Source organism: Drosophila ananassae, chromosome XR (assembly GCF_017639315.1).
Source record: "Drosophila ananassae strain 14024-0371.13 chromosome XR, ASM1763931v2, whole genome shotgun sequence".
NCBI classification, from domain to species: domain Eukaryota; kingdom Metazoa; phylum Arthropoda; class Insecta; order Diptera; family Drosophilidae; genus Drosophila; species Drosophila ananassae.
The window spans coordinates 10,767,167-10,792,129 of record NC_057932.1 but is presented as its reverse complement, the minus strand read 5'-3'; the positions used below and the strand labels follow the sequence as shown (position 1 = coordinate 10,792,129).

General features: G+C 36.1%; 1 protein-coding gene across 24 annotated transcripts in view; it reads left to right on the top strand.

Moving 5' to 3' along the window:
- LOC6504257 (voltage-dependent calcium channel type A subunit alpha-1) overlaps nt 1–24,963 on the top strand; it is a 54,431-nt gene that overhangs the window by 18,977 nt on the left and 10,491 nt on the right. For 5 of the 24 annotated variants that reach the window (XM_014903733.2, XM_014903731.3, XM_001967332.4 and 2 more), the window contains 14 exons: nt 346–543; nt 600–1,113; nt 1,961–2,296; nt 3,202–3,765; nt 6,819–6,962; nt 7,235–7,436; nt 8,738–8,902; nt 9,422–9,532; nt 10,628–10,711; nt 17,348–17,530; nt 19,436–19,530; nt 22,182–22,463; nt 22,901–23,103; nt 23,183–23,391. In XM_014903733.2, coding sequence (XP_014759219.1) covers nt 346–543; nt 600–1,113; nt 1,961–2,296; nt 3,202–3,765; nt 6,819–6,962; nt 7,235–7,436; nt 8,738–8,902; nt 9,422–9,532; nt 10,628–10,711; nt 17,348–17,530; nt 19,436–19,530; nt 22,182–22,463; nt 22,901–23,103; nt 23,183–23,391 — 3,290 coding nt within the window. The other 19 variants (XM_032452963.2, XM_014903739.3, XM_032452955.2 and 16 more) reach the window with 12 other exon arrangements.

The window sequence follows — 24,963 nt, the reverse complement described above, 5'->3', positions numbered from 1 at the left end:
ACAAATTACGTTCCATTCATAAATATGTTAAAATTTATGAAGAATTGTTTAATCAACATTTTGAGACCTTCTTCACATTGTAATTACGACTACGTTTGTGTCATTAATCCACAAAGCCTTTCGAAATCATGTTTTTAAACACGACATAGATTGCCAAATATTATACTGATCAATTGGTTCAGTGCTGTTTAAATTGTCAGGTTTCGAAATGCACTGTGCCGCATAAATCAAAAGTGCACACTACATTGGCCTGGTTGATCTTTAGGTTGAGATATTCGTGATTGTGCCACAGATCGCTTTCAAGAGGACTGACAGGAACTTCTACTCTCTGTACTCCCCGCACAGGTTATTTGAAAACTCGATCGAAACCCCAAGGCAGTTGCACCGGATTCTGGCGGGCGGAAAAGAGGTTTCGCTTTTGGATCCGGCACACGGTTAAAACACAATGGTTTTACTGGTTCGTGATCGTCCTTGTCTTCCTGAATACCGTGTGCGTCGCGGTGGAGCACTATGGTCAGCCATCGTTTCTGACGGAGTTTCTATGTAAGTACCCGGTTATAGAGGGACTGACAGTTATTGGATTAACATTTTTTTTTCAGACTACGCGGAGTTCATTTTCCTGGGTCTGTTCATGTCGGAAATGTTCATCAAGATGTACGCTCTGGGACCCCGGATCTACTTTGAGTCATCATTCAACCGTTTTGATTGCGTTGTCATTAGTGGTTCGATATTCGAGGTTATATGGTCCGAGGTCAAAGGCGGCTCCTTCGGACTGTCTGTCCTGCGTGCTCTGCGACTTTTGCGCATCTTCAAAGTAACCAAGTACTGGTCGTCGCTGCGCAATCTAGTCATCTCCCTGCTGAACTCAATGAGATCGATTATCTCGTTGTTGTTCCTGCTCTTCTTGTTCATACTCATATTTGCTCTGCTTGGCATGCAGTTGTTCGGCGGCCAATTTAACCTGCCCGGAGGCACGCCCGAGACCAATTTCAACACTTTCCCGATAGCACTGTTGACCGTTTTCCAAATCCTTACCGGCGAAGATTGGAACGAGGTCATGTATCAGGGTATCATATCGCAAGGTGGTGCCCAGAAAGGAATGATTTACTCTATGTAAGTTTTAGTTTTTAGTTCGACTCATTCCACTCTATCTGTATCATGCACATTGTTTGCTAATTGGAGCCTCAATGTACGAGTAAGAGCCTATCGCCTAGCGTCTAGCGGCTATCGCCTAGCGCCCAGCTAATTGTGTTCCCGACTCTTAGTATGCAATCGAGATATCCTGCTTTATATACTTTCCTTACCTTGTCAGTGATAGCCTTCCCCACTTCCCCCCAATAGCCATTAAAAAAAACCAAAAAAAAAAACCGAAATATATTATAATTAAACGAACTTCGAAATTCATTGAACGTCGAACCATTAATGTATGCAATCGACTGCGACCAAAAGCATTCATATTTTGGTCGATCGGACTCATGAGCTTGAAGAATTTTATTCACTATACACTGATAGAGAAATTCTGCAAGCCCAAGTCCCGAAAAATCGAAAACGAACAACCCATCATCCATCGAGCCTAGCAATCCGTAAGTGTAGACAGTTGGCCCTCGAACCTAGTACTCTAAGCCTTATTAAACGTTTCCTTGCTTTTTCACTGTCATTTCTATTTACAGCGACTTGATGGTTTGCGCTTGCTTGCGCAAACTTCAGTACTCTCACGAGTCTCTCGAAGGCTAGATACCCACGGTAGCATCGTAGTTGTCCCAGATTAAGTCTAGTCCTTGCAATGATACTTATACCCCTGCGACAATACTTACAATTATGTAGCTTATCTTTCCCAGCCTCATACCATCGGGGTGGTGCGTGGTCCTCTTTGGAGCTAATGATACAACCCAAATAGATCGTACTGAGTACTGAGTTTCCCATCTGATTGGCTTTGGTATTCTTGATGCTCTTCCGACAGATATTTTATCGTTTTGGTACTCTTCGGAAATTACACGCTATTGAATGTGTTCTTGGCTATCGCCGTTGACAATTTGGCGAATGCCCAAGAACTAACAGCAGCCGAAGAGGAACAAGTCGAAGAGGATAAAGAGAAACAGCTGCAGGAGCTCGAAAAAGAGATGGAGGCGCTTCAGGGCGATGGTGTACACGTGGAGAACGGCGACGGTACCATCGCCACAACCAAGGGCAAGAACAAGCGCAAGGAAGAGGAGAAGAAGGAGGAGGAGGAAGTGACCGAAGGTCCCAAGCCAATGCTGCCATACTCTTCGATGTTCATACTTTCACCAACCAATCCGTAAATATTGCAACCAATTCACAGTTCCATGGTCCCATTATATCATTTATTCTCCCAGTAATCGCTTATGTAAGGCTCATTTTAGATTTAAGGTAACTAGTTCTTTTCCAGGCCCCATATCCTGAGGTCAGGCTGAGGTCCTGGCTGGTGAGAGCACTCAGTTGGTGTCCGAACGACTTTAACCTTAATTCAATTTTATTTTATGCGAGTAGTTTCCAATCTTAGTTAATATCATACATAATAATAATGACAATAACAATAATGAAATCACTAACTGCTCTCAATATTTTTTCCTTTTATCCTTTTTCTTTTCGGAATTCATAAAATTTTATGTTGCACACAATCAACAAACAAATTATCGATCAAATCAAAACAAAATGTGTTTTTTTGTATGTATGTATGTATATGTATCAACTCTTGCGACTTCAATCATCAACCATCATTCGACATCAAAAACCAAACCGATCATCAAACAAAAACTCATCGCGAAACACGGCAAAAATCCGTCAATCATGCAACATTCATAAACATTTTCAACGAAAAACGAATCAACGTATTGATTTCCAATTTTTAATAATACAAATAACTATATCCCATCTAAAAAATAACGAACTGAAAAAAATTGAATAATCGAACGGTTCAACAAAAATAACAACAATATACGTAAATTGTAAACGGATTCCATAAATTCTGGAATCCCGCAAAAATATTAATCCGAACAAAAATCCCGATCTTAAATTTAAACAAAAATTTCACAAATAAAATTAAAATTATTGAACTGCGACCGAATTTGATGTAATCGGAAAATGCAAAAACATGTCCAACGAATCATCGAAACCACCCAATTACCTATTCGTCAACACATACTTGATACCGATATACGATGAAACCCCCGACTTATACAGCATTCGACGCGGCGCCCATTGGGTTGTTAATTTGCCATATTTTGATTTCTTTATTATGGTCGTCATATCAATGTCATCTATAGCATTAGCAGCCGAAGATCCCGTTCGTGAGAACTCAAGGCGAAACAAGATATTGAATTACTTTGATTATGCATTTACCGGCGTATTTACGATAGAAATGTTGCTGAAAATTGTAGACTTGGGTGTGATCCTGCACCCGGGAAGCTATTTAAGAGAATTCTGGAATATTATGGATGCTGTGGTCGTTATATGCGCTGCTGTTAGTTTCGGTTTCGATATGAGCGGTAGCAGCGCTGGACAAAATTTATCGACAATTAAATCGCTTCGAGTATTGCGTGTTCTGCGTCCATTAAAGACCATTAAACGTGTTCCAAAATTAAAAGCCGTCTTCGATTGCGTCGTGAACTCATTGAAAAATGTTGTTAACATTCTAATCGTGTACATATTGTTTCAATTTATATTTTCTGTTATTGGAGTACAATTGTTCAATGGAAAATTTTTTTATTGTACGGACGAAAGTAAACATACTTCCGCAGAGTGCCAGTAAGTAACGTTTTATTCTATTCAACATTCAATTGTTTTTTCGCTCTTTTTGTTTTTTATTGTCTTATTCCGTAACCGTATCCGTAACCGTATCCGTATCCGTTTCCGTATCCGTATCCGTTACCTATTCGTACTACTTATTAATCTTGATCCCAAATGATAAATAACTAGACCACATGTACTTATGTTGTAACGTCTCGGTATTTGGATCATTTTTAAAGAGGGGTCGACTATGATGCCACACATTTATAGTCCCTCAGTAGCCTCATATTTTAGGTTTGTTAATTTGCCAAGTCGATCACCTACCTCCTATATTTGTATAGTCGCGTTACACTATAGCGCTCTAGCTTTCCCGATCTCTCTAACACACACGCTCTCTATGACTCTATCTCTCTTCCTTTTCTATCTGTCATACTTTTTAAATACAAATACGGAAGTCTCTCTGCCTCGGCTCCAGTAACGCCAATATTTAGACACATACTCTATACTTACATTGCGTAGCAAGTAGAGCAGCTAGAACGATAAGATCACATCACCCACTCGAACTTCTCGCCCTTCCATAGCGAAGTTGTCGAGCTCTTCCATGTATATACTATATGTGTGTTACTTAGCCTATGTATCTAAGGTGCTACAACTGCCCACCCAACCCCTACCTCCCAGTACATTGATGTTTAGTTGTACAGTTCCGTCTAGCTTTTCACACATATCCAAATACGAATACGAATTTTAATATTACCTATAATATATATATGTTTATACTATATATACATATATGCGAAAAGGAGTGTTCCCTCATGTTGGGATGTAGCTCTTGGCCTTGCAAGTATTTTGTTACTGGAGTAACCCCAATATGGGAAGGAGAAATCACGGAAAGGTTTTTTTGGAGCAAAGTGTAAATACTATACATATGTGTGTGAATATAAGTGGCCTTGATGAGTAGCTATAGGATATACGATTTCAGTCGCGTTATTTATGTGATCCTTCTGTTAACCCAATTTTTCCACAACTGATCGGTTCCTTTGGTTCGTTCTATTTTCATTTTTGAGTTTACTAAAAACAAAAAAGGTGCACTGATTTTACAGAATGTAAGAGTAGCATTTTATAGTTTCCCGCCCAGTTTGTTTTGCCTGACTTGTCTTATCAACAGTCACGCGACTAAACGGGCACCAAAAACAATAAAAAAAAAAAAGAAAAAAAAAAACAAAACCGATAAACCAATAAACCAATTCCGGGTAATTAATCACTAAAAAAAGAAATTAGAAAATAGAAAATGCGCCTACAGAGAATGCTTAACTCCAGATTCCAGTCTCCACCTGACTTAACGATTCCAGTTACGTTTAATTTCCTCTAATTGTTTTATTTTAAAAAAACAATAATCCGTCTAGCCGCATTGGTATGAATTGAATATAATAACTTTGAGAAGGAACCCCCGCGGTTAGCCTATGAATGTTTCGTTTATTTCAAATTGGGTATTATCCAAATACCAAAGAGTCCATATTACTACCAGAAGATTTCTTAATAAGCAAGCTAGGTTTAGATAGGACAGCGAAACTCATAGGTCAGTAGATGTCTTTTCCCACGAATGAAGACAACATTCAGAGTCCTTTGTAGACCCCGATCCATTTTAATTTCGTCAAAACATTTAGCCATCATCTGTACATACCAGAATATATTCGTGTATTAGCATATCTCCAAAGTTTTCGAACTTCTTCCTAGGCCATATTAGAAATTGCCCGTATACTCGTATTGCCCGTCGAGACCAGACAGTCATAGCCCTAGAGTTAGACACATTCATTGTAGGATTGTCTGTAGATGACGAGCTCTTGTTTTCATGTTATTTGTGTTTACTAGAGATCTAGTACTTTATTACAATCATCCGAAAGCGATCGTATTCGCGACTACCCGCCGACATAGATGAAAAAAGTGAAAAAAAGCCAGATACTTGCGGTGCACTCAATAGTTGTTCCGCCATAACACAGAGAGTATCGTTTGACCTTCGCATGCAATTACTGTCGCCGATTATCTGCCGAAATAAAACCAATTAAACTAAATTTAAAAAAACTCTAAAATACATATGTACACGTACATCTAAAGCCCACAAGCATTCAACTGAGCGTATTATTTCTTTCAAAGCACAAGCTAAGCGATGGAGCGACTGCTGTCGGACAATCCTAATTGATCCTTTTAATTTCGTTCCTTGATTCTTGGGGATGTCTGACATTGGCCTCAGTAATTTCTATTAAATTGTAATTCGCAGAACGCACTCGCTGCATCGCAAGTGTGTTTGCACGCTATTCGGAATCCGAGAGGATATAGAACCATTTGCTTGAGCGCAGCTGCTTTGTTACACATCACCGAACCGACAAGGGGCCGACCCACCCAACCACCTTACCACACAACGAAGGTCGCGCGCAGGGTCAGAAATAACTGGAACGATGTAGTAGCCACTTTTCACATAATCGTAAACTTGGTTTTCGAGCATTTCTTTACTTTTACGCCTTCTATATCAGACCTCATCGAGTGTTTATTTGGGCTGAGCTAAGCTAGAATCTATCTCAAGGACCAATTCCTACTCGTAAAGGTTCAATGCAGCAGAGTGGACAGGAAAAGTAGACGCCTTTCTAACACAACCATGCATTCACATTCTAAAATTTCAATTGACCTCAACCCAGATCCAGAACATGCGAATATTGCTACGAAACGAAAGGGGCTTTGATGTTTTTGTTGCACCATCAGCGATCTATCTTTTTACACATTTCACTTTCGGCTTTATACTCCAGACTCTACTACAGATTCAATTCATTTCGCCATCTTACCTCATGTGTTTATCGGACCTTTGTTTTGGATGCCTTCCTGTTTAGTTGAGATTTTGTGTTTTTACTTCCGTTATTGTAGTCTATTGTGTGCAACCTTTATTTCTGTATGTTTTCCTGACGAATCTCTAATCAATTTTTAATCAACAAACAAAACTTAACGACAAAAACCCCGCCACCGATAAAATAAACTTTTAAACCCCGACAAATCAAACAAACTCACTAAATGCACTCCAAAAGGGGCTCGTACTTCAAGTACGAGGAGGACGAATTGCTGCCAAAACAGGAGCTGAGGGTGTGGAAACCACGAGCCTTCCACTACGACAACGTTGCCGCCGCGATGCTGACATTGTTCGCCGTCCAAACCGGCGAGGGATGGCCACAGTAAGCCCATTTGTTGTAACTAAAACTTTTCCATTTTAAGTCCACTGCCTATTTCTAATCTAATCTGTCACTCTGCAGCTCTGTCTGATTTTCGGGGCAGATGAGAATCTAGGTCAAGGAAATAACTAATTCATATTTTTTGCATGTTTTTTTTCTCAACCCTAACCTATCAATCTCGTCCATCGTCCATCCAAATCCAATATTGAAATCAAAATCGAAACTGATACCCAAAATCCACATACACCGACAATTCAACAAAATTCAACGAATAGGGTCTTGCAACACTCTATGGCTGCCACTTATGAAGATAGGGGTCCAATCCAAAATTTCCGGATCGAAATGTCCATATTTTATATTGTGTATTTTATTGTGTTTCCATTCTTCTTCGTCAACATATTCGTGGCCTTGATTATTATTACGTTTCAAGAGCAAGGCGAAGCCGAGCTACAAGACGGTGAAATTGACAAAAATCAGGTGAGCCAGACCCATTAAACCCGTTAAAAGTTAATATTTTGCGAGCCCAACTCTCCATCTACTATCTGTCTATCTGTCTCTCTTTAAATCTGCTTATATGTGTGTGTTTCGTGTGTTGTAATGTTAGTTATAAATGTACAAATAAAAAGTATCAACCAAAACAAAACCCAAAAAATTAAAACCACTCAAATTTCAAATATTAACTATTAGTATGCACGCATATGACACTAATTCGTAAATTTTTGCGACAAACATAATTACCTACATAACAACATTCCGAACAAAACAACTCTACAAAACAATAACATGTATACATATGTACACCTAGTACACCGAGTACAGAAGCCGTACATGGAATATATAATTAATCTACCTAACTAAATCCAAATCTAGTAATGTACTGTACTCGTATATTTTGCCCTCCATTTAATAGGTGTACTCCTTTGAGTGCCTTCTTTGAGTTTGGTTCGCCCCACTACTTCCATCCAACACCTCCCATAGATAGAACCTATTTACATACCTCCAATATTCCTGTATGTACTATATTACAACAAACTATTCAAGTCCCTAGCGGGAGTCCCTCAAGTCTAGAGCCAATACCAAACTCAAACCTAACCTCGAAAAGCGTTCGTTGCGTTCTCGGCTCTGGGGCGTAATGCTCCTTTTTATATATTACTCAGTCATATTCATTTTATTTATATAAATAGTGAACATTTACCGGAAAGTAGAGATGTATTCAATTCATGCGATAATCCTTAAATATTTCCCGATTGTAGTGGGAATATTTAATGATCTATATCGTTTAGTCCCGTCCCTTCCATCTTTTATACAATAAACAGAGACAATTTTAAGTAAGTATTTTTAAACATCCGCGATTAGAGGAATTTAGAGCCATAGTAAGAAATATGCGTCAAGGTTTCATTTTCATATCAGTTTGGTCCAGGGGTTTCAACACTCTTTTTTTCAGCGTAACCCCAATATAATCGACGTATAATATTAGTAGAATTCGGCATGTGTTGATTTACGTAACAAATTATTTTTTCCTTTAGTTCGTTTAGACCCAAAAGTTAGCTGTAAAAATATTTGTATTTTCTCAACGAAATCTATGTATATTTTTATATGTTATGATAACCTTGTTTCATACTGGCCGTATCAAATAAAATTGTTTGCCTCTACATAGATTTAAAATTAAAAATTTCATTTAAGTTATCCCCTAGTTGGTGTTTGGCTGATATTACTCAATTGTGTAACAATACATTACTTATTTGAAATCAAATTAAATAATAATCTATTTTATTTAGAAATCCTGCATTGACTTTACAATTGGCGCCCGACCCCTTGAGCGATATATGCCCAAAAATCGAAACACCTTCAAGTATAAAGTTTGGCGCATTGTCGTGTCTACGCCTTTTGAGTACTTTATTATGATGCTGATCGTATTTAATACTCTCTTACTGATGATGAAGGTAAATTTTATGAAGGGGAATATTTTCTACAAATAAGGCATTGTATGGTTTTACTTGGGGCATCTTGGGTATCCTTACTAAACCCTAATAGGATTTACTTTGATGGTTAAAAGGTCTTTTGCTTTTTTGCGAAGACTTATTTATGATTGACTATTTGAATAATAGTATATAAATATTTGTATACAGATCTTTAATAAAAAATAGATTTTATAGAAAATAGAAAATAGCTTTTGCTTAATCTTGAATAAGAAATTTGTATTTGAAATAATTGGCTCATTTTTAAATTGTGACAGATCATTTATCTGGTAAATTTATAACAACTCAGTCGGTTTTTTGAGAGATCGGAAAACACATTACAAGTTAAACAACATCTGTAGGTTATGGCTTACATTTAAATTTTTCCAAAATGAGGCGTATTACAGTTATACGCCTCTACAGTACCTCAAGGTGCCATTTGGCTTTTTCATATACAAATGAGCTCATATGTACATATTTTCAACATATTTAAAATCTCTACAGTACCATAATCAAGGAGACATGTACGAAAAGTCGCTAAAGTACATAAACATGGGATTCACTGGAATGTTCAGTGTAGAAACTGTGCTGAAAATCATTGGATTCGGTGTAAAGGTGAGTAAAATTGGTTTTTATATGCTTCATTAACTTTAGATTTCAAATCAGTGGCTTAATTTGGTAAATTTCTACATTAGCGTTCAATGGTACCATCAAGTAAAAAATTAAAAAATAAATCTAGACGAGAATCAAAAGGCTAACTTCGGCCACAGCCGGAGTTGTTATACCCTTGCAGTTTTTCCTTTATATACTTGCGAGGCTCAGTGGGTAGAGTGTGCCTCTCCCAACGCTGTTCTAGAGGATTTAACTCCTCAAACGATGTTTATTTCATTGAATTACTTTCTTGTTAAGAGCAGTATCATATTTGTTAAGTGCTGTGTCGCCTATGATTTTGTGCCGAGTGTGCTATTATTTAATTTTATTTTGTTTTTTATATGGAATATATATCTTGTTATATATCTAGTGAAATAAAAAAGTTAACCCGATCTGAAAAATCGAAAGTCTACAGAGTTTTAAGAGAGCTTTTAAGAGCTCTAGTCTCAGAGTAAAATTCACAGCAACAGACAGGCAGACGAACGGGCAGACGGACATGCATTAATTTTATTAACTCGTAATTCGATCAAGAATATATATACTTTATAAGGTAGAAGATGATTCCTTCCATGCATTAGAAACATCTGGATCAAATTGATATATCCTGCAAGGGTATAAAAATGAACTACAGAAGTCTTTACAAAAGCCGCTAAAGAATTTAATAAATTAAAGATTAAAGTAAATCAAATAGGGGTGTACAAATTTAAGAGAACCGTTTTTAATCTTAAATTTTTAGAATAGTTGCTTTTGAAATACGCTACTACAATACGATAAATTGAGCAGAAAGATATTAAAGTCAAAGGAATTTTAAAGATTTTAAAGTCTTTATTTTATTTTTAAGGTATGTGTAAATAAAAGGAATATTTCTATTTTGAATTTAGACATATTTGAATTTAGGAACTTAAAAACTGTTTAAAATTCGGATCAAATTGACGGCTAATCTAATGCATTATTATAGGATACATTAAAGCATAAGTTAAACGGTTTTTTACGCTATTTTTTAAATTAAAATCGCAGCGTTAAATTTTAACAAGATGACTTGATTGAATCACTTTGTAGAACTTCTTCAAGGATCCCTGGAACATATTCGATCTAATAACAGTCCTTGGCAGCATTGTGGACGCCTTGTGGATGGAATTTGGGGTAATTATTTGATTGCTTTTAAAATAATCAGAGCATACATTTTTGTTGTGTTCGATTTCTGTAGTCCGTTATGCAATGCATAAAACAATATTCTCACAACAATACCAATTTTATCTATCCTTTTTATTTTGCTGAGATAAAAATAAACACCATAACTTTGAGACACCCACGAATCTATACAGAAATACACAAATAAGCAAATATCCATAAGTACCAATATAAAAATCGTTACAGACTCGATCTGTATCTATATGTCGCATTCATATTTTAAAATAACTAAAATCGAAGTTAATTGCACCGATAACAATTTATTTTAGTTTGAAAAAGTTCTAGGAATGCATTATGTAAGGAAAACTGGTATTCGTTTAATTTATAACTATAATTTCTTTAATTCTCAAAAACAGATTTCTGTTTTTGAATTTCAAAGAGTATATAGGCTATGAAAAGGACAGGCTAAAATCAAAAAAACTAAAAATCATTAAAGGAGCGATATTTAGCGACGACTTCATTTTTTAATCCATGAAATTCTTAGGCGTTAGCATATCGCAAGATGGTTTGCTGTCACCCAATATTTTACATGATTTCTCATTATCTGTTACAAATGGATATTCCTATGCAAAATAAAACCTCTTTTTAATATTCTTTTTCTGGTATCGACAATCCTTTTTAAACAAACAAAACCAAAAATTAAATAAAATATTTCAAAATACAGAAATTAATAATCATATTTCTTTTTTGATTTCCTTTCCATATTTTATTTATGTACGAAAACGAAAAACCAAATGTGGTTTCAAAATCGGGAAAACCCAATCCGAATCAAATAAAAATATCGATGAAAAAATTAAATATTTAAAATATATAAAAATTACTCACGCAATAATATTTACCCACACGATAATAAAATAAACGACAATCCATGCACACATCTGAACAAATGTGTCAATTTATATAATACACGTCAATCTTTATACGTTTTGTATGACTTCTATGTATCATTTATATATGCGAACCTGTTTCATATGTCTCTTATAATTGGTCTAACCGGGAATCAAAACAAATCAACGAAAATACACACAAAAAAAATACAAAAAATATACAACTGTATGTAATTTAAATACAAAATGCAATGAATGTGCAACGAACTCCTAAATATGTCTTTTTCCGCTCACCACCACTACCCACTTTCACAAAATCGATTCACAAAAACCATCACCACTGCCACTACATCACTAATGATTTTGTATTCCATACAAAATATAAATCTCATTGAACCAATCACTTACAAAATTGAATCAATTATATGCAAAATGACCAAAAATGATGTATCAATTCGAATCACCATCCGAAAACGAAATTATCTGAACACCTAACTGAATCTATTTGAAATGAAATATGAATCGGAATCTGAATTAAAACTGAATAAATCGAATGCAAATAATCAATTGACCAATCGACCTTATATGATGAATTGTCCATCACTAAATCTCTCATATTAATCTCGTCAATCCAACCTCATGCATGTGTATATCCTGCAACTGCAACGGTGTGTGGTCCAACAAATACATACGTGTGCACACACATATACACATGCATCAAATTCGCATAAATTTACGTACACACACATATGCGGCCCGCGCCCATCTATGTGTGGACGTGCTCTCATCTCCAATTACATCGATTACAACATGTACAACCAATCGACACAACCAGCAGCACGATGTAAGTACAAAACACGATCTACACGGATTTTACATTTATCGAACTTTTCGATGTTTACCACTCAGTGACTTTAGTTTCTTAAACTGCTTAAGCTGCAAAATTATTGCTTTCCCCTTCCAAGCTTATTTAATCCTAACTCTATTATTTTACTATCACGATCTTTATTTCTTTGTCTTATAAAATATGTTAAATTCTTTTACATTCTCTAAATTAACTCACTTTTATTAGTTATGAGTATCACGATTAGGTACTCCTCTGCATTGTCACTCCTATCAATCTTTGTTATCGGCATTATTTAGAACATAATGCAATTTGTACTTGCTAGTGTGTCTTTCTATGTTTCTCTTATCTTATTGTATCTTATATAATTCGATCACCTATATTTTCTCGACTGTTTTTTGTACAAAGTTAGGCCGAAAAGCTATTAGCCAAGATGGGTTTTACTTCGTCACAGGGAGCGCTGGCAGGGCCCCTATCTACGGCGTATAATTTATTCTAGTAAATGTGTTTTTACTTTATTATAAAATCAAACTTTTTAAATTGAAAGAACGTTATACGTTTGTGTATATTTTTGAATTGACACGGCGACTTTTTAAATAGTATTGAACTTTCACATTACACTACATTCAAATATTATTTACTTTCTAAGCTACGCCTAATTTTATTTAAAAAAATATCACCACCACAATTTGCATACTCATTGCGACTCATCTTCATTAGCGATACCACTCCCATGAAAAACACAAACACGAAAACGAAAACGAAAACGAAAGCTCACACATGCGTTTTGAAAGAAAGATTGAGATGGTATAGTGCTTCAATAAAATCATATTCGATGCATAAACTAATAACTCGAAACCAAGATCAATGGCAACGTCATTATCATCTTTACCACATCGCTTTCGGGTGTCGGATAGGTGGTAATTCTGTGAAGCGTTCGAGAGTTATCGGTAACTGTAAGTAGTCGTCTCCGGCACAACCTGCAAATAGGCCCTATCACTACCGAATATGGCCCAACAAGTGAGGTACATAATGATGAATGAATCAGTCTTAAGCTCCTTTTTATGTACGTCTATCGATTTGTGTTGAGCTTTATCACCTCGTAAAGCCAACTCAAGAGCATGACTTCAGCATTTTTTGGCTTCTCTCTTTTGAGACCCAACCCGAACCCGATCTTTTTTCTCCATTCCCGCAACTGTTCTCTATGGAAAACGTTTTTGCAGTCTGTCGTAGTTATACGTATACCTATAATTACCTACGAAACTGACTCTTAATCTAAACTCTTAAATATTTTCAAATATTTCTTCCCTTTTTGACATGAAACGAAATTAAAACCCCACCCATCACCACCTTCAGCTTTTTTCTGCCTAACACTCAGTTTTGCGATGCTCACATCTTTCAATTTCATGTTTGCAACTAAGTAGTGACCCAGTGGGCTGGGCTTGGATTGGCTGCTGCTGCATGCAACTTCAAATTCACACTCAACGATACATTCCACAGAGATCACAAATTTGAGTAAAGAGCACTTGGAGTTACTTGATTCAGTTAGCTTCGGCTTTTTAAATGCACTACCAATTCTTTGAATGTCTAATTGGCTGAATGAGTTTCAATGCTTTGGTCGTTCAGCGACTGAGTGTGTTTGGGTAAGAGATTTAAGGTTGCCACATCCGGTTGCCAAGACACAGGTAACCAGGTCCATTTAAAGGCTTGTCGACGTCTGGTTTTTGTGGTTGTGAGGTAACTGTCGCCCGCCTTTCTTTTTCATTTCGTCAAGTCAAGACCTTTATTACACACTTTTGAGTTAAGAATTATTTAAGTTGTGACCCATCTATTTTTTCATATACCCTGGCGAACACATGCAAGTAATGTGTAATTTTAGAATCGAACCTTCCCAAGGCTATCACCCGTATAGAAACCATCCCGACTTAGATACTTACCGAGTGCTATAATCTACCTAAGTATGTCCAAATAAGATGCTATTAAGAAATCAAAAAACAAAAGCTCCAATGCGCAGTAACACAAATACTCATATACACGTTTTATAGTAAAGATTTGAGATTTTTACGATATTAATATTAACTCCGCTTTAGGATATTACCAGATAGAAGCTACCTACATACATCTGTTAAATCAAATTTACGCTACTAATTTCAACTCTACTTTTTGTTTCTTTACTTTTCTAAAACAAATTATCTTTGCCAAACGACAAACGATCGTTGCCAAAAACGCCGCCTTTCGAATTTGACCAAAACCGACCTGTGATCGATCGTCAAATATCTATACGTATGAATACAAATATAAATAAAAATCAACATAAACAAAACCAAACAAAATCCAACCCAATTGAAAACTAAAATCATGTTTCCCTTCGTATTTATTGCGACGATTTGAAATTTATCTGAATATTTGATTGAAATCGAAAACAAAATGCCGAATAATTATTTTACAACACCTACCACTACTGCTACTACCTCAAATAACAACATCTACAAAAAAAAATGATGATCCAACAATTACGTGTATCGTCTAATAACAATAAAATAATCATTCTCAATGCGACTTATGAGTTTTGTGAACATTGATTTGTTTCAAAACAAATCCAAAATTTATTTTGAAAATGGTTTCTGACTATCCACCAGGATGTAAGTAAACAATTATATTCTAAAAACTTTTGATTTTTGAAATTCAACTAACGAACCAACAACAGCAACAAATTCAACAGAAACAGTAACAAAACAACACAGTCTCTTATATATTCGAACAATTACCCCATTTATAGTTAATTCCAACAATAGTTTTCATATTAAATTACTTAAGCAGATTACGATTGATATCGGTTTGAGCAAATCATACGTACATAGATACAGTCTTTCTACTTTGATCCAAATTTTCCTAACCTTTCGGCATCTTGAACCTTATTCCTAGGTGTATACATACATATACATATAGATGTGCATTTTACCATATTGTATATTCGAATCGAGGTTAGAAAATGATCTTGTGATTTATTAAACATCCTAGAATGCGGTATAAGGCATCTGTTTATATCCTGCGATCCCCAACGAACCCACTGATCATCTAGTTTAACCAGAATCCCCTTTTTTTTTATCTCTTGGGACCCATAGCCCTGGTCTCTGTAAATATTCTGTAAAATTCTCGATCGAAGAGTTGGTAACCCTTGCCACATAATTGTATGCGAGTATGTTTTCTTTTCAGCAACGTGTTCTACACCAGTGTTGTGCAACGCAGGACTTTTGTGTCACTCTTAATGTTCTTTCATCATTAGCCATAGTCTCCGTAGAAGAGTTCAATTTGTACCCATACACATACCTAAAAATATGTACTTATATTTGTATCATAAACATCACCAGTAGTATCTACATATCTATGTATGTAACTCCTCTTCTTTGAACGCGCCAAGCGGATGCCACGGCGAGGCGGTATGCGGCCTGAAAGTTGCCGTGCCGGGATCCGGCACCTGTCGTCCGGGTGTACGGGTGCTTGCCGGCGGAAAGTACTCTTAAGGCCTGCACCCGCATATCTGCGATGCTTTGTTTTTTTGCAACAGATGATGTGTAAGATATTTTGGCCAAAGCCTCGTTTATCGATGACGAGACGCTTCTTTTATCCTTTCAATAATGTCTACAAATCCCCCAATACTGATACCGCAACTGTACGACTAATTCTTCACCTGTACCTGTGACCGAAATACACCCCAGATAGGGTTGAAATTTTCAGCAAAATGTCTTGCTCTTAAAAGCAGCAGATCAGAAATTATAATCAGAGTTATCAAACACATAGAAAAATTACAATTTATTATGTAGAAAACTGAAACCAACTTAGAAACTAATTGGCTGAAAGGGAGCTATAAAAATCCGAAAATTTCAACCCATTATACGGCACGCCCAGCGCAAGCAGGAAACTGCACACACTATACAGAAAATTCTTAGAACTAATCCATACTTATGCAAAAATTAAACCGTAACATTGGTTTCGCCAATCACCAAAACATGCTCTGCACGTTTCACATTAATGTGGGATTTTTAGCAAGAAGACATACAAAATGCAAAGCACAGCAAAAATAGAATTTCAAAATTTCTCACTCAAAAACAAAAAGAAAGTATTAATTCGTCTTTTGTAAATTAGATCGCTGACTTTGCTTATGCATACAATAGTCCCATAGGAATCTCACAAACATCGAAACAGATACACTTAATGACACGAACGCTTATACAGGCCAAAGATATTCACCGAAAGAATGCTACTTAAATAGATGTTGCTTACATTTTGGAGTAAACACGATCAAAAATTTTCCACTCATTTGCAATTACTGTACAAATTGAGACAAACCTTATTTAATCATAAACTTTCATTGAAAAATACCATTTTATATGAATTGTCTATACTACATGTTTATGGATATAATGTCTTTTGGATCGTACTTAAGTATCATTTTTTCTTTATAGCGAATTGATTCAAATACTTAGTTGTAATGACTTAATCCAACGATTTTTACAACCTCGCATTGAATCTGTTTTCGCTAATACGTATTACCTGTACCTTGCCTACTTTTACTTACAATTAACCAACTAAACTAATACTAACATCAGTACTAATGTCTATAAATATTAACTACGAGTACTCATACGAATACCTACTATTGACACCAACATATTACTTACTTCTGCACTAACTACTTCTAAAGTACTCCTACTAACGGTACGATTTTAACGATAACTATTAACTGATAGCTTAGATTGGAAGTGTAGTGTAGAACGATGACGACGCTATCGAGCTCCTCGAAGAAGCGACGCGTACACCTCCTTCAACCTCTCTAATGCCAGTCTCTTTGTCTGTTCTGTTCTCTCTCTCTTTTATTTTTACTCCTTTGTTCCTTTGGCCAATAATATTTTACAGTCGAACTCAATCAACGTCGGCTTCCTGCGTTTGTTTCGTGCAGCGCGTCTTATCAAACTACTGCGTCAAGGATACACAATACGCATCCTCCTGTGGACATTTGTACAATCATTTAAAGCACTTCCATATGTCTGTTTGCTTATAGCTATGCTGTTTTTCATATACGCTATTATCGGCATGCAGGTAAGTCCCGGATCCCGAATCCGTACCCCATTTCCCCAAAAAGTAGAGTGGACTCAAGATGCTAGGGAGTCATAGTATGGGGGGGTCTGATATTCATTGGGTTCAAACTTAAAATAAATGGGTTTGTGTGGAGTTGTTAGAACAGATTAGTTTTAGTAGTCAATTGATATATGATAAATAGTTCCGTAGCATCACGAGTATTGGACCAAATTAATGCCAATTCAAACCAATTATAATGTTTACATCAAACCAAAAGGTTTTCGGCAACATAAAGTATGATCCGGACACTCAGTTGAACCGTCACAATAACTTCCAGTCTTTCTCCGGTGGAATAATGCTGCTCTTCCGGTAAACGAGATCCGTAACCTATTTATTGTATATCTAGAAATTACTGGCATTACATTAAATGTAGAGTCTGAAACCGGAATCTAAAATTGTATTTACATACGAGTGCTTTCAATTTCGCGCAAGAATATCCGTTTCGTGAATATTTATCATGAATACCTCCAACGATCGATGGAGGATTCGACCATCCCCTATCGAATCCGCCGTCGATCGCCTCAGTCATCCAGTATCTGTTTGAATCTTATGAGTATTTGCAGTACAAGATCGACGCATCCATATGTGTATGTTTGAAGTTGAGTTCGGATGTCTCATATGCATTTTGTAATTAATCACCTACTTTTTCCCTTATATGTTTAGTATTTTCGACTCAATCATTACATAAATGATCCTTATTGGATGTAGTTTTTTTATAACCAATTTTGATTTCATGTAAATACATACATATATGCAAGTTTTAGAGCGTAAAGTATTACTTTGATTTTGCGTTAATATGGTTAGTTGGTTAAAAGAGGACTCTAACGAAATCAGTAGTTAATTAAACAAAATGCTTAAACACTCAACATTGCTATAATGCAAACTAAATAAAACTAAACTCTGCATAACTCATAATTAAACAACTTTTAAACGCAGAAAAATCTTCGACATATTATTATTGCGAAATTCGCAATATCGAAAAAAACTGATTACACCTTAAAAAAGTTAAAAAGATTTTAGACGGTTCTTGGATCCCTACTTATTAATTTTTTTCCAAAGGATATTAAAGATAATGACAATCCTGTTGAATTTGAGCATTGAGCAATATTAATATAATATCACAGATCCATTTCTTTAGAACATAGTTGTGTAACCCTTGAGATCATTTAATGATTCGGTTAGGTCCTTAATAAAAGAATTCTCACTTAGATTTCGAAAAACATGAACGCTACATGGAAGTTATTTAATAAAGCTTTTGAATACAGTGTACAAATATGTTTAGGAATCATTCTGTTGATAATGAGGTGGCAGTGTTTAAAAATAAACTAATAAATTTCTATTAAAATAATTTGATTGATTGCACGTGAGAATGCTGAAGAATTGGGTAATTAATCTAAAAATTTGGCTGAAACCTTCATGTTGATTATACATTTAGAATAGTGTGAAAAGTAATATAATTTTGATGGATAATGTATGCAATCCTCAATCAAAACTAGTAGATTTCAAATGTTTAGTTTGAACTTAGCATATGCGAGAATTGTAGATTGCAAGCTACTATTCACACTTACTTAGTTTGGAGGAGGTACTACTGTAAATGCTATGGGTGTTCGTTGCTCTATGGGGACTTTCTGGTTATAAAGTTCGTTTCCTGCTCGTCATGGATTTGCTGTGTCAGGATGCTGAGGTCGTAAAGGTGAATGGACGCCGAATTGCGTTGCAGTTGCGATAGTTATAAGAAAGTCTACATGGAGTTGGAAATATGTTTGGAGTGGTTATAAATTTGTAAACATTTCAGTTGATGAATTTGCCAAATTGAACTTAACAAATTATCATTACATTCTTTACCAATGTTTGAATCGTGCATAGGTGTTCGGAAATATCAAACTAGGTACAGTGGAAAATTCCATTACTAGGCACAACAACTTCCAATCATTTATTCAAGGCGTCATGTTGCTATTCAGGTACGTAACACAACAAATCTATTCCTTAGACTTCTTCAGCCACATGCATTTTTTAACTGTTATTAGACAAAAACAAGTTTCGATAAGAACTAGATATTAAAATATCATAATTTATCTTAAACACTATCTTAGATAGATTTCTTCGAGTTCGCGACTTTAAAATATATAGTAACATACAATAACTTTAGTTAGCGATGGATGGGGGAACTAGCTCCCAGACTGGCAAGAACTCTCCGAAATTTTCATAGTCATAGTTTCAACTCGAGCTCCGAGTAGAGAAATACATCAATCTACTTATCAATAAGCTATAAAATATATAATTAGTCGTCGGATCAACCAGATAGCATATACTATTATTATTTAGATCGAATAGAACTTTTTCGAGGGTCTTCCAAACAGATCGACGCGCCAATTCGATTGGACAGTCAATTGATTTTATGGTTACCCGACGGAGGGATAAGCAGTTTTATATAAACTTTACTCCAATAAAATGCAAGCATACATACTCGTGCATACCTATGTTTGGATTACAATAAATAAAAGGTTTTTTTTTCGTACCTGCGTAAGTAGTTTGAGTTCTAGAGTTGTCACTATTTAAAAAGAACTGGCGTATGTAACCGTAAACATATATATTATATTCTATGTACAAACTGTAGCACTATATCAAACAATATATCCTTTTGAGACAAGCTTGGTTTGCCGAAGTTTGCACTTTTCGTTGAGATTTAAATGGCAGTTTAATTGTATTTCAGTATTAATGACAGTTTATGCTATTGTTATAAACTCTATAAATGGGGCATTTTTAACTAGTTACTTTATATATAACATATTCATAAAACTTATTGATAATGTATTTATAACTAAACTATAACTCTTCTCATATTACTCAACTAAAGTTTTTATGTGAAAAATATAAGGTTGCTGAGTTTAAACAAAATTCCCCATAGGCGTTTTCAAATATGCAAACATATTACTATATCAATGTAGTAGTTATATACTCCTAGGGCCTGAAGTTATTTCGATTTACGTATCTACATATAAACAAAAATAAATATATAATTAGAACCAGTTGATGTATGTATATCTGTATGTAATTTAATATGTGATCAACCATCTCATTACCATTCATTTTTCCACCCATATCTTAGGGGTGGTTCTGGAACATTTTTATACCCTTGCAGAGGGTATTATAATTTTGGTCAAAAGTGTGCAACGCAGTGAAGGAGACATCTCCGACCCTATAAAGTATATATATTCTTGATCAGGATCACCTCCTGAGTCGATATGAGCATGTCCGTCTGACCGTCTGTCCGTTTCTACGCAAACTAGTCTCTCAGTTTTAAAGCTATCAAGTTGAAACTTTGCCCACACCCTTCTTTCCTTTGCAGGCAGTATATAAGTCGGAACGGCCGGGATCGGTCGACTATATCCTATAGCTGCTGTATAACTGATTGATCGGAAATGCCATACCTTTGGGCCATATACTATGTCTCTCTCTCTAATACCTCTTTGGGCAATATAATCCGATCTACCAAATAGCATAAGGATCGGCCGACTAACATATATCTTATAGCTGCTATATAACAAAACTTTCGGAATTGGCATAACTTTGGCGTTTTTCTAGCATAAGCTACAATGATGGGACTTTCTATGGATTCCATTTTGGCCAATCGAATCCGATCTGCCAAATTTCATTAGGATCGGCCGACTATATCCTATAGCGGCCATATGACTGAACGATCGGAAATGGCACAACCTAAACTGCAAGGGTATATCAACTTCGGCTCCGCCCGAAGTTAGCTTTCTTTCTTTTTTAATTTGGTATAATTGATTATTTTAAGACCTTGAGAAAATTTTAGTCAGAACCGTTCCATAAATCCCATCATTCAAAAACGTTCATGAAACTAGGTATTAATAGAGTGTAGCTAGAGTCTATTTCCCAATCATGTTCCGTCCGCCGTATTATTTCGAGACTTCCAATTCTTAATTTCAATAAAAATGAATTAAGTGGCTAGAACAATTTTAGTGACAGAGACAAATTTAGTTTCTTTTCTTCTAATAAAAATGTTTTAGACATCCAATTCACTGTGATCATTTATGATAAATATTAACTTGACTTACTTCCTTATGGAAGGTCTTTTCCTTTGATATAAAGTTACTTTGCAAGTACGGCCTTAAATAGAAACATTTTAGAAACCTTTCATTAAATGTTTGGCTCGTAGTTTTAGCCTAAATATTACCATAGTGCTTTGAGTTGTAATTTTTTGTTTATAACTTTACCATTTCGGTAAAGAGAAAAAATGGTAAAATGCTTTGCCAGAAGATTAAACAAAATTGAAATATAAAAAAAAACTATACTTTTTCTCTGTTGAGGATCAATTATTTATGATCCTGTTTACGCCACCACTGAAATCCATAAAAACCCATACAAAAATAACTACTCTTGCAGACGCATTAGAACGGTTTCTAATTGTACATACATAAAGCTTAGAATGTAGAATTGACTAGAAAACTCATGAAATCCACAATCACATTTGATCACACTTAAAGCTAGTATTTAAAAATAGACCTACTTAGTTCAAGAGGCCCGAGCTAGAGATTAATTATACCTCTCTTTCTTATTACACGACACCACACTTAATCCACTGAAGATGCGCAACCGGCGAGGCTTGGCCGAATATCATGTTGGCCTGTCTCAAGGGAAAGGCCTGCGACGAGGACGCCGAGAAACGTCCTGGGGAGTACTGCGGATCCACCCTGGCCTACGCCTACTTCGTATCGTTTATATTCTTTTGCTCCTTCTTGATGCTCAATCTTTTCGTGGCCGTCATCATGGATAACTTTGATTATCTAACGCGGGACTCCAGCATACTGGGTGCCCATCACTTAGACGAATTTGTGCGCATATGGGCGGAATATGATCCAAATGCGACGTAATTATCTGTTTAATATATACACCTCATAAGACACGCACACCAAATTATTTATTCGAAACTATGTTTTTGTTTAAATCCCTACTGCGTACAATAGAGTGGGTCATACGATGGAAAGAACCCATTCTGTTGTACGGGATGCACAAAATCTTTTCATTCACGTCGCTCTGAGTCATTCGGCCAAGGGAGCCTGTATCCCTTGACTTGACTTTATATTAAATGATTATTATTTGATCGTATTTGATTCATACTCAATGATCAACGGCAACGAGCTGACCCGGGATCCGTTGAATCTCGATGAGTGCTTGTTGACCGCTCGATTCGATAAGGGATGTCTTCGGCCGTGCCGAAAATGAACACAGTTCTTATATTGAGTTGCTTGAGTTGCCGAAATACCTATAACACGACTAATTTATACTGTGTCCTTGGAAAAATAGAGGGAAAATACACTACACGGAAATGTACGACATGCTGAAGAACATGGACCCTCCATTGGGATTCGGCAACAAGTGTCCCAACCGCCTGGCTTATAAGAAGCTAATACGTATGAACATGCCACTGGACGACGAATTGAGAGTCCAGTTTACCACAACGTTGTTCGCTTTGATTCGGGAGAATCTTAGCATAAAAATGCGAGCGCGTAGGTGTCCTATATCCATCCACCTCTCCCAATGCCTTTGCCCACTGGCCCTCCTCTCTAACCTTATCTCTTTGCGCAGCTGAGGAGATGGACCAGGCGGACTTGGAACTCAGGGAAACCATCACCAACATTTGGCCACTGCAGGCGAAGAAGATGCTGAACCTGCTGGTGCCGCCCAGTGATCAGCTGAACAAGGGGAAACTCTCGGTCGGTAAAATCTACGCAGGCTTCCTCATATTGGAGTCATGGCGCAGTACGCGGTTTGGCCAGATTGACTCGGGCATGCCGGTAAGTTGTCCCTGCCCTCCACCCCCAACCCACACAGTCCACCGTTCTACTTCAGTTGCGTAGAGCCGAAGATGAGTCGAGAGTCCCAGAAGGTGGCAGCCGAGACTCAACATATGTGTCAGTCAGACTTGTTCAGAATAGGATTCCCAGAGCCACCTTCAGGGGTGCCGCAAAGTTAGGGTTCCATATAGGCAGTAATTACAGTTTTTTTCAGTTTGCTTTATTTTTCATTTGATTTTTTGAGTTCGCTGATCGCACCATCTGAGCAGTGGATAATTCCAAAATTAACAACTTTCATCTATCAATTAGACAGTAATTTTAAGTTTAATTGATCAACAGAATAAGCTTAAAATTGGATAAACAGAAAGATATTTAATAAGGAATGAGAAATTTTTTATTGTTGGTAGATTACATCCCTTACCAACTCCACAATACTACAAAATACTAATTAACATTTAAATAACATGGAATAAATATGTGATATTATAATTTCTCTTCTCATACAATTGATAAAAAAAACTCCCATTGAAAATGAAAAAAACAAACAAAAAAACACGAAATGTAAATTAAAAATCTAAATAACGAATAATATGCAGAACTGGAAGGAGGTATATAATTAAATTTATATGCAACCTCATGTTTATTACGTTTTTTTGTATATACAATACCTATATGTTGCGCACATACATGATTCTTTTGTATGTGGAACAATTAATTAATATAACGAATATATATCTGATATACGCATATATCCAAATAGATAGAACATGTGAGATTGAAGCTGTCCATAACTTGTTCGAGATCAGATTGAATAAGAAATTAATTTCTAATTCCTTCCCTTTGAAAGTCAAAAGCATTATGGGCAGCTCCGCGGGATGCATCATTTTCTCAATCCCAAATCGGGGTGTGATGAGTAGAAAACTTTGCATCCCCATCCCCAATGTGACAAATGAAATCTTGCGTTCAGTAAACTACAAAGTTGTCCAGTGCAATTAACGTACAGTATCGTAGAAGTCGAGTGTTTATTAGCAATAATTTATAACGTTTCTTATATCATTAGCTTTGACCAATTATACGTTTGATTCTCGAGTTAACGGTTCGTTATGTTCGTTCGTATGTAGATTTGAAAAAAGACAAACATACAATATAAACAAAAACCAGAATATGCATACACATTGTACAAATTATTGAGGTTTGCCGTTTGAGTTTGCACATTATCAGACGTTTCATCTACTAATCCACAACTTGCATTAGCTATCAGATAAGACTAGGCTAAAAACCAAAACACAAAACGTATTCAGATGGATGAACGTCTCGAATATAATACCTGTCCGTCTAGTTCTGTGCACTAAAAATAATAAACGTTTTTATCTGTCATCTTGTTTCTGTGCACAACACACAAACTGTCCATTGACAATTCATATCTGACTATCCAATTAAACACTTTTATGAAATATGTAAACACAATAATTACGGCCAATGGTAGCGGAAGAAGCAGGAAGACGACGACGAGCGAGTTTATAGCCCGACCACAATCGAGGAGCCGGTATATAATATACTTAAATATATATA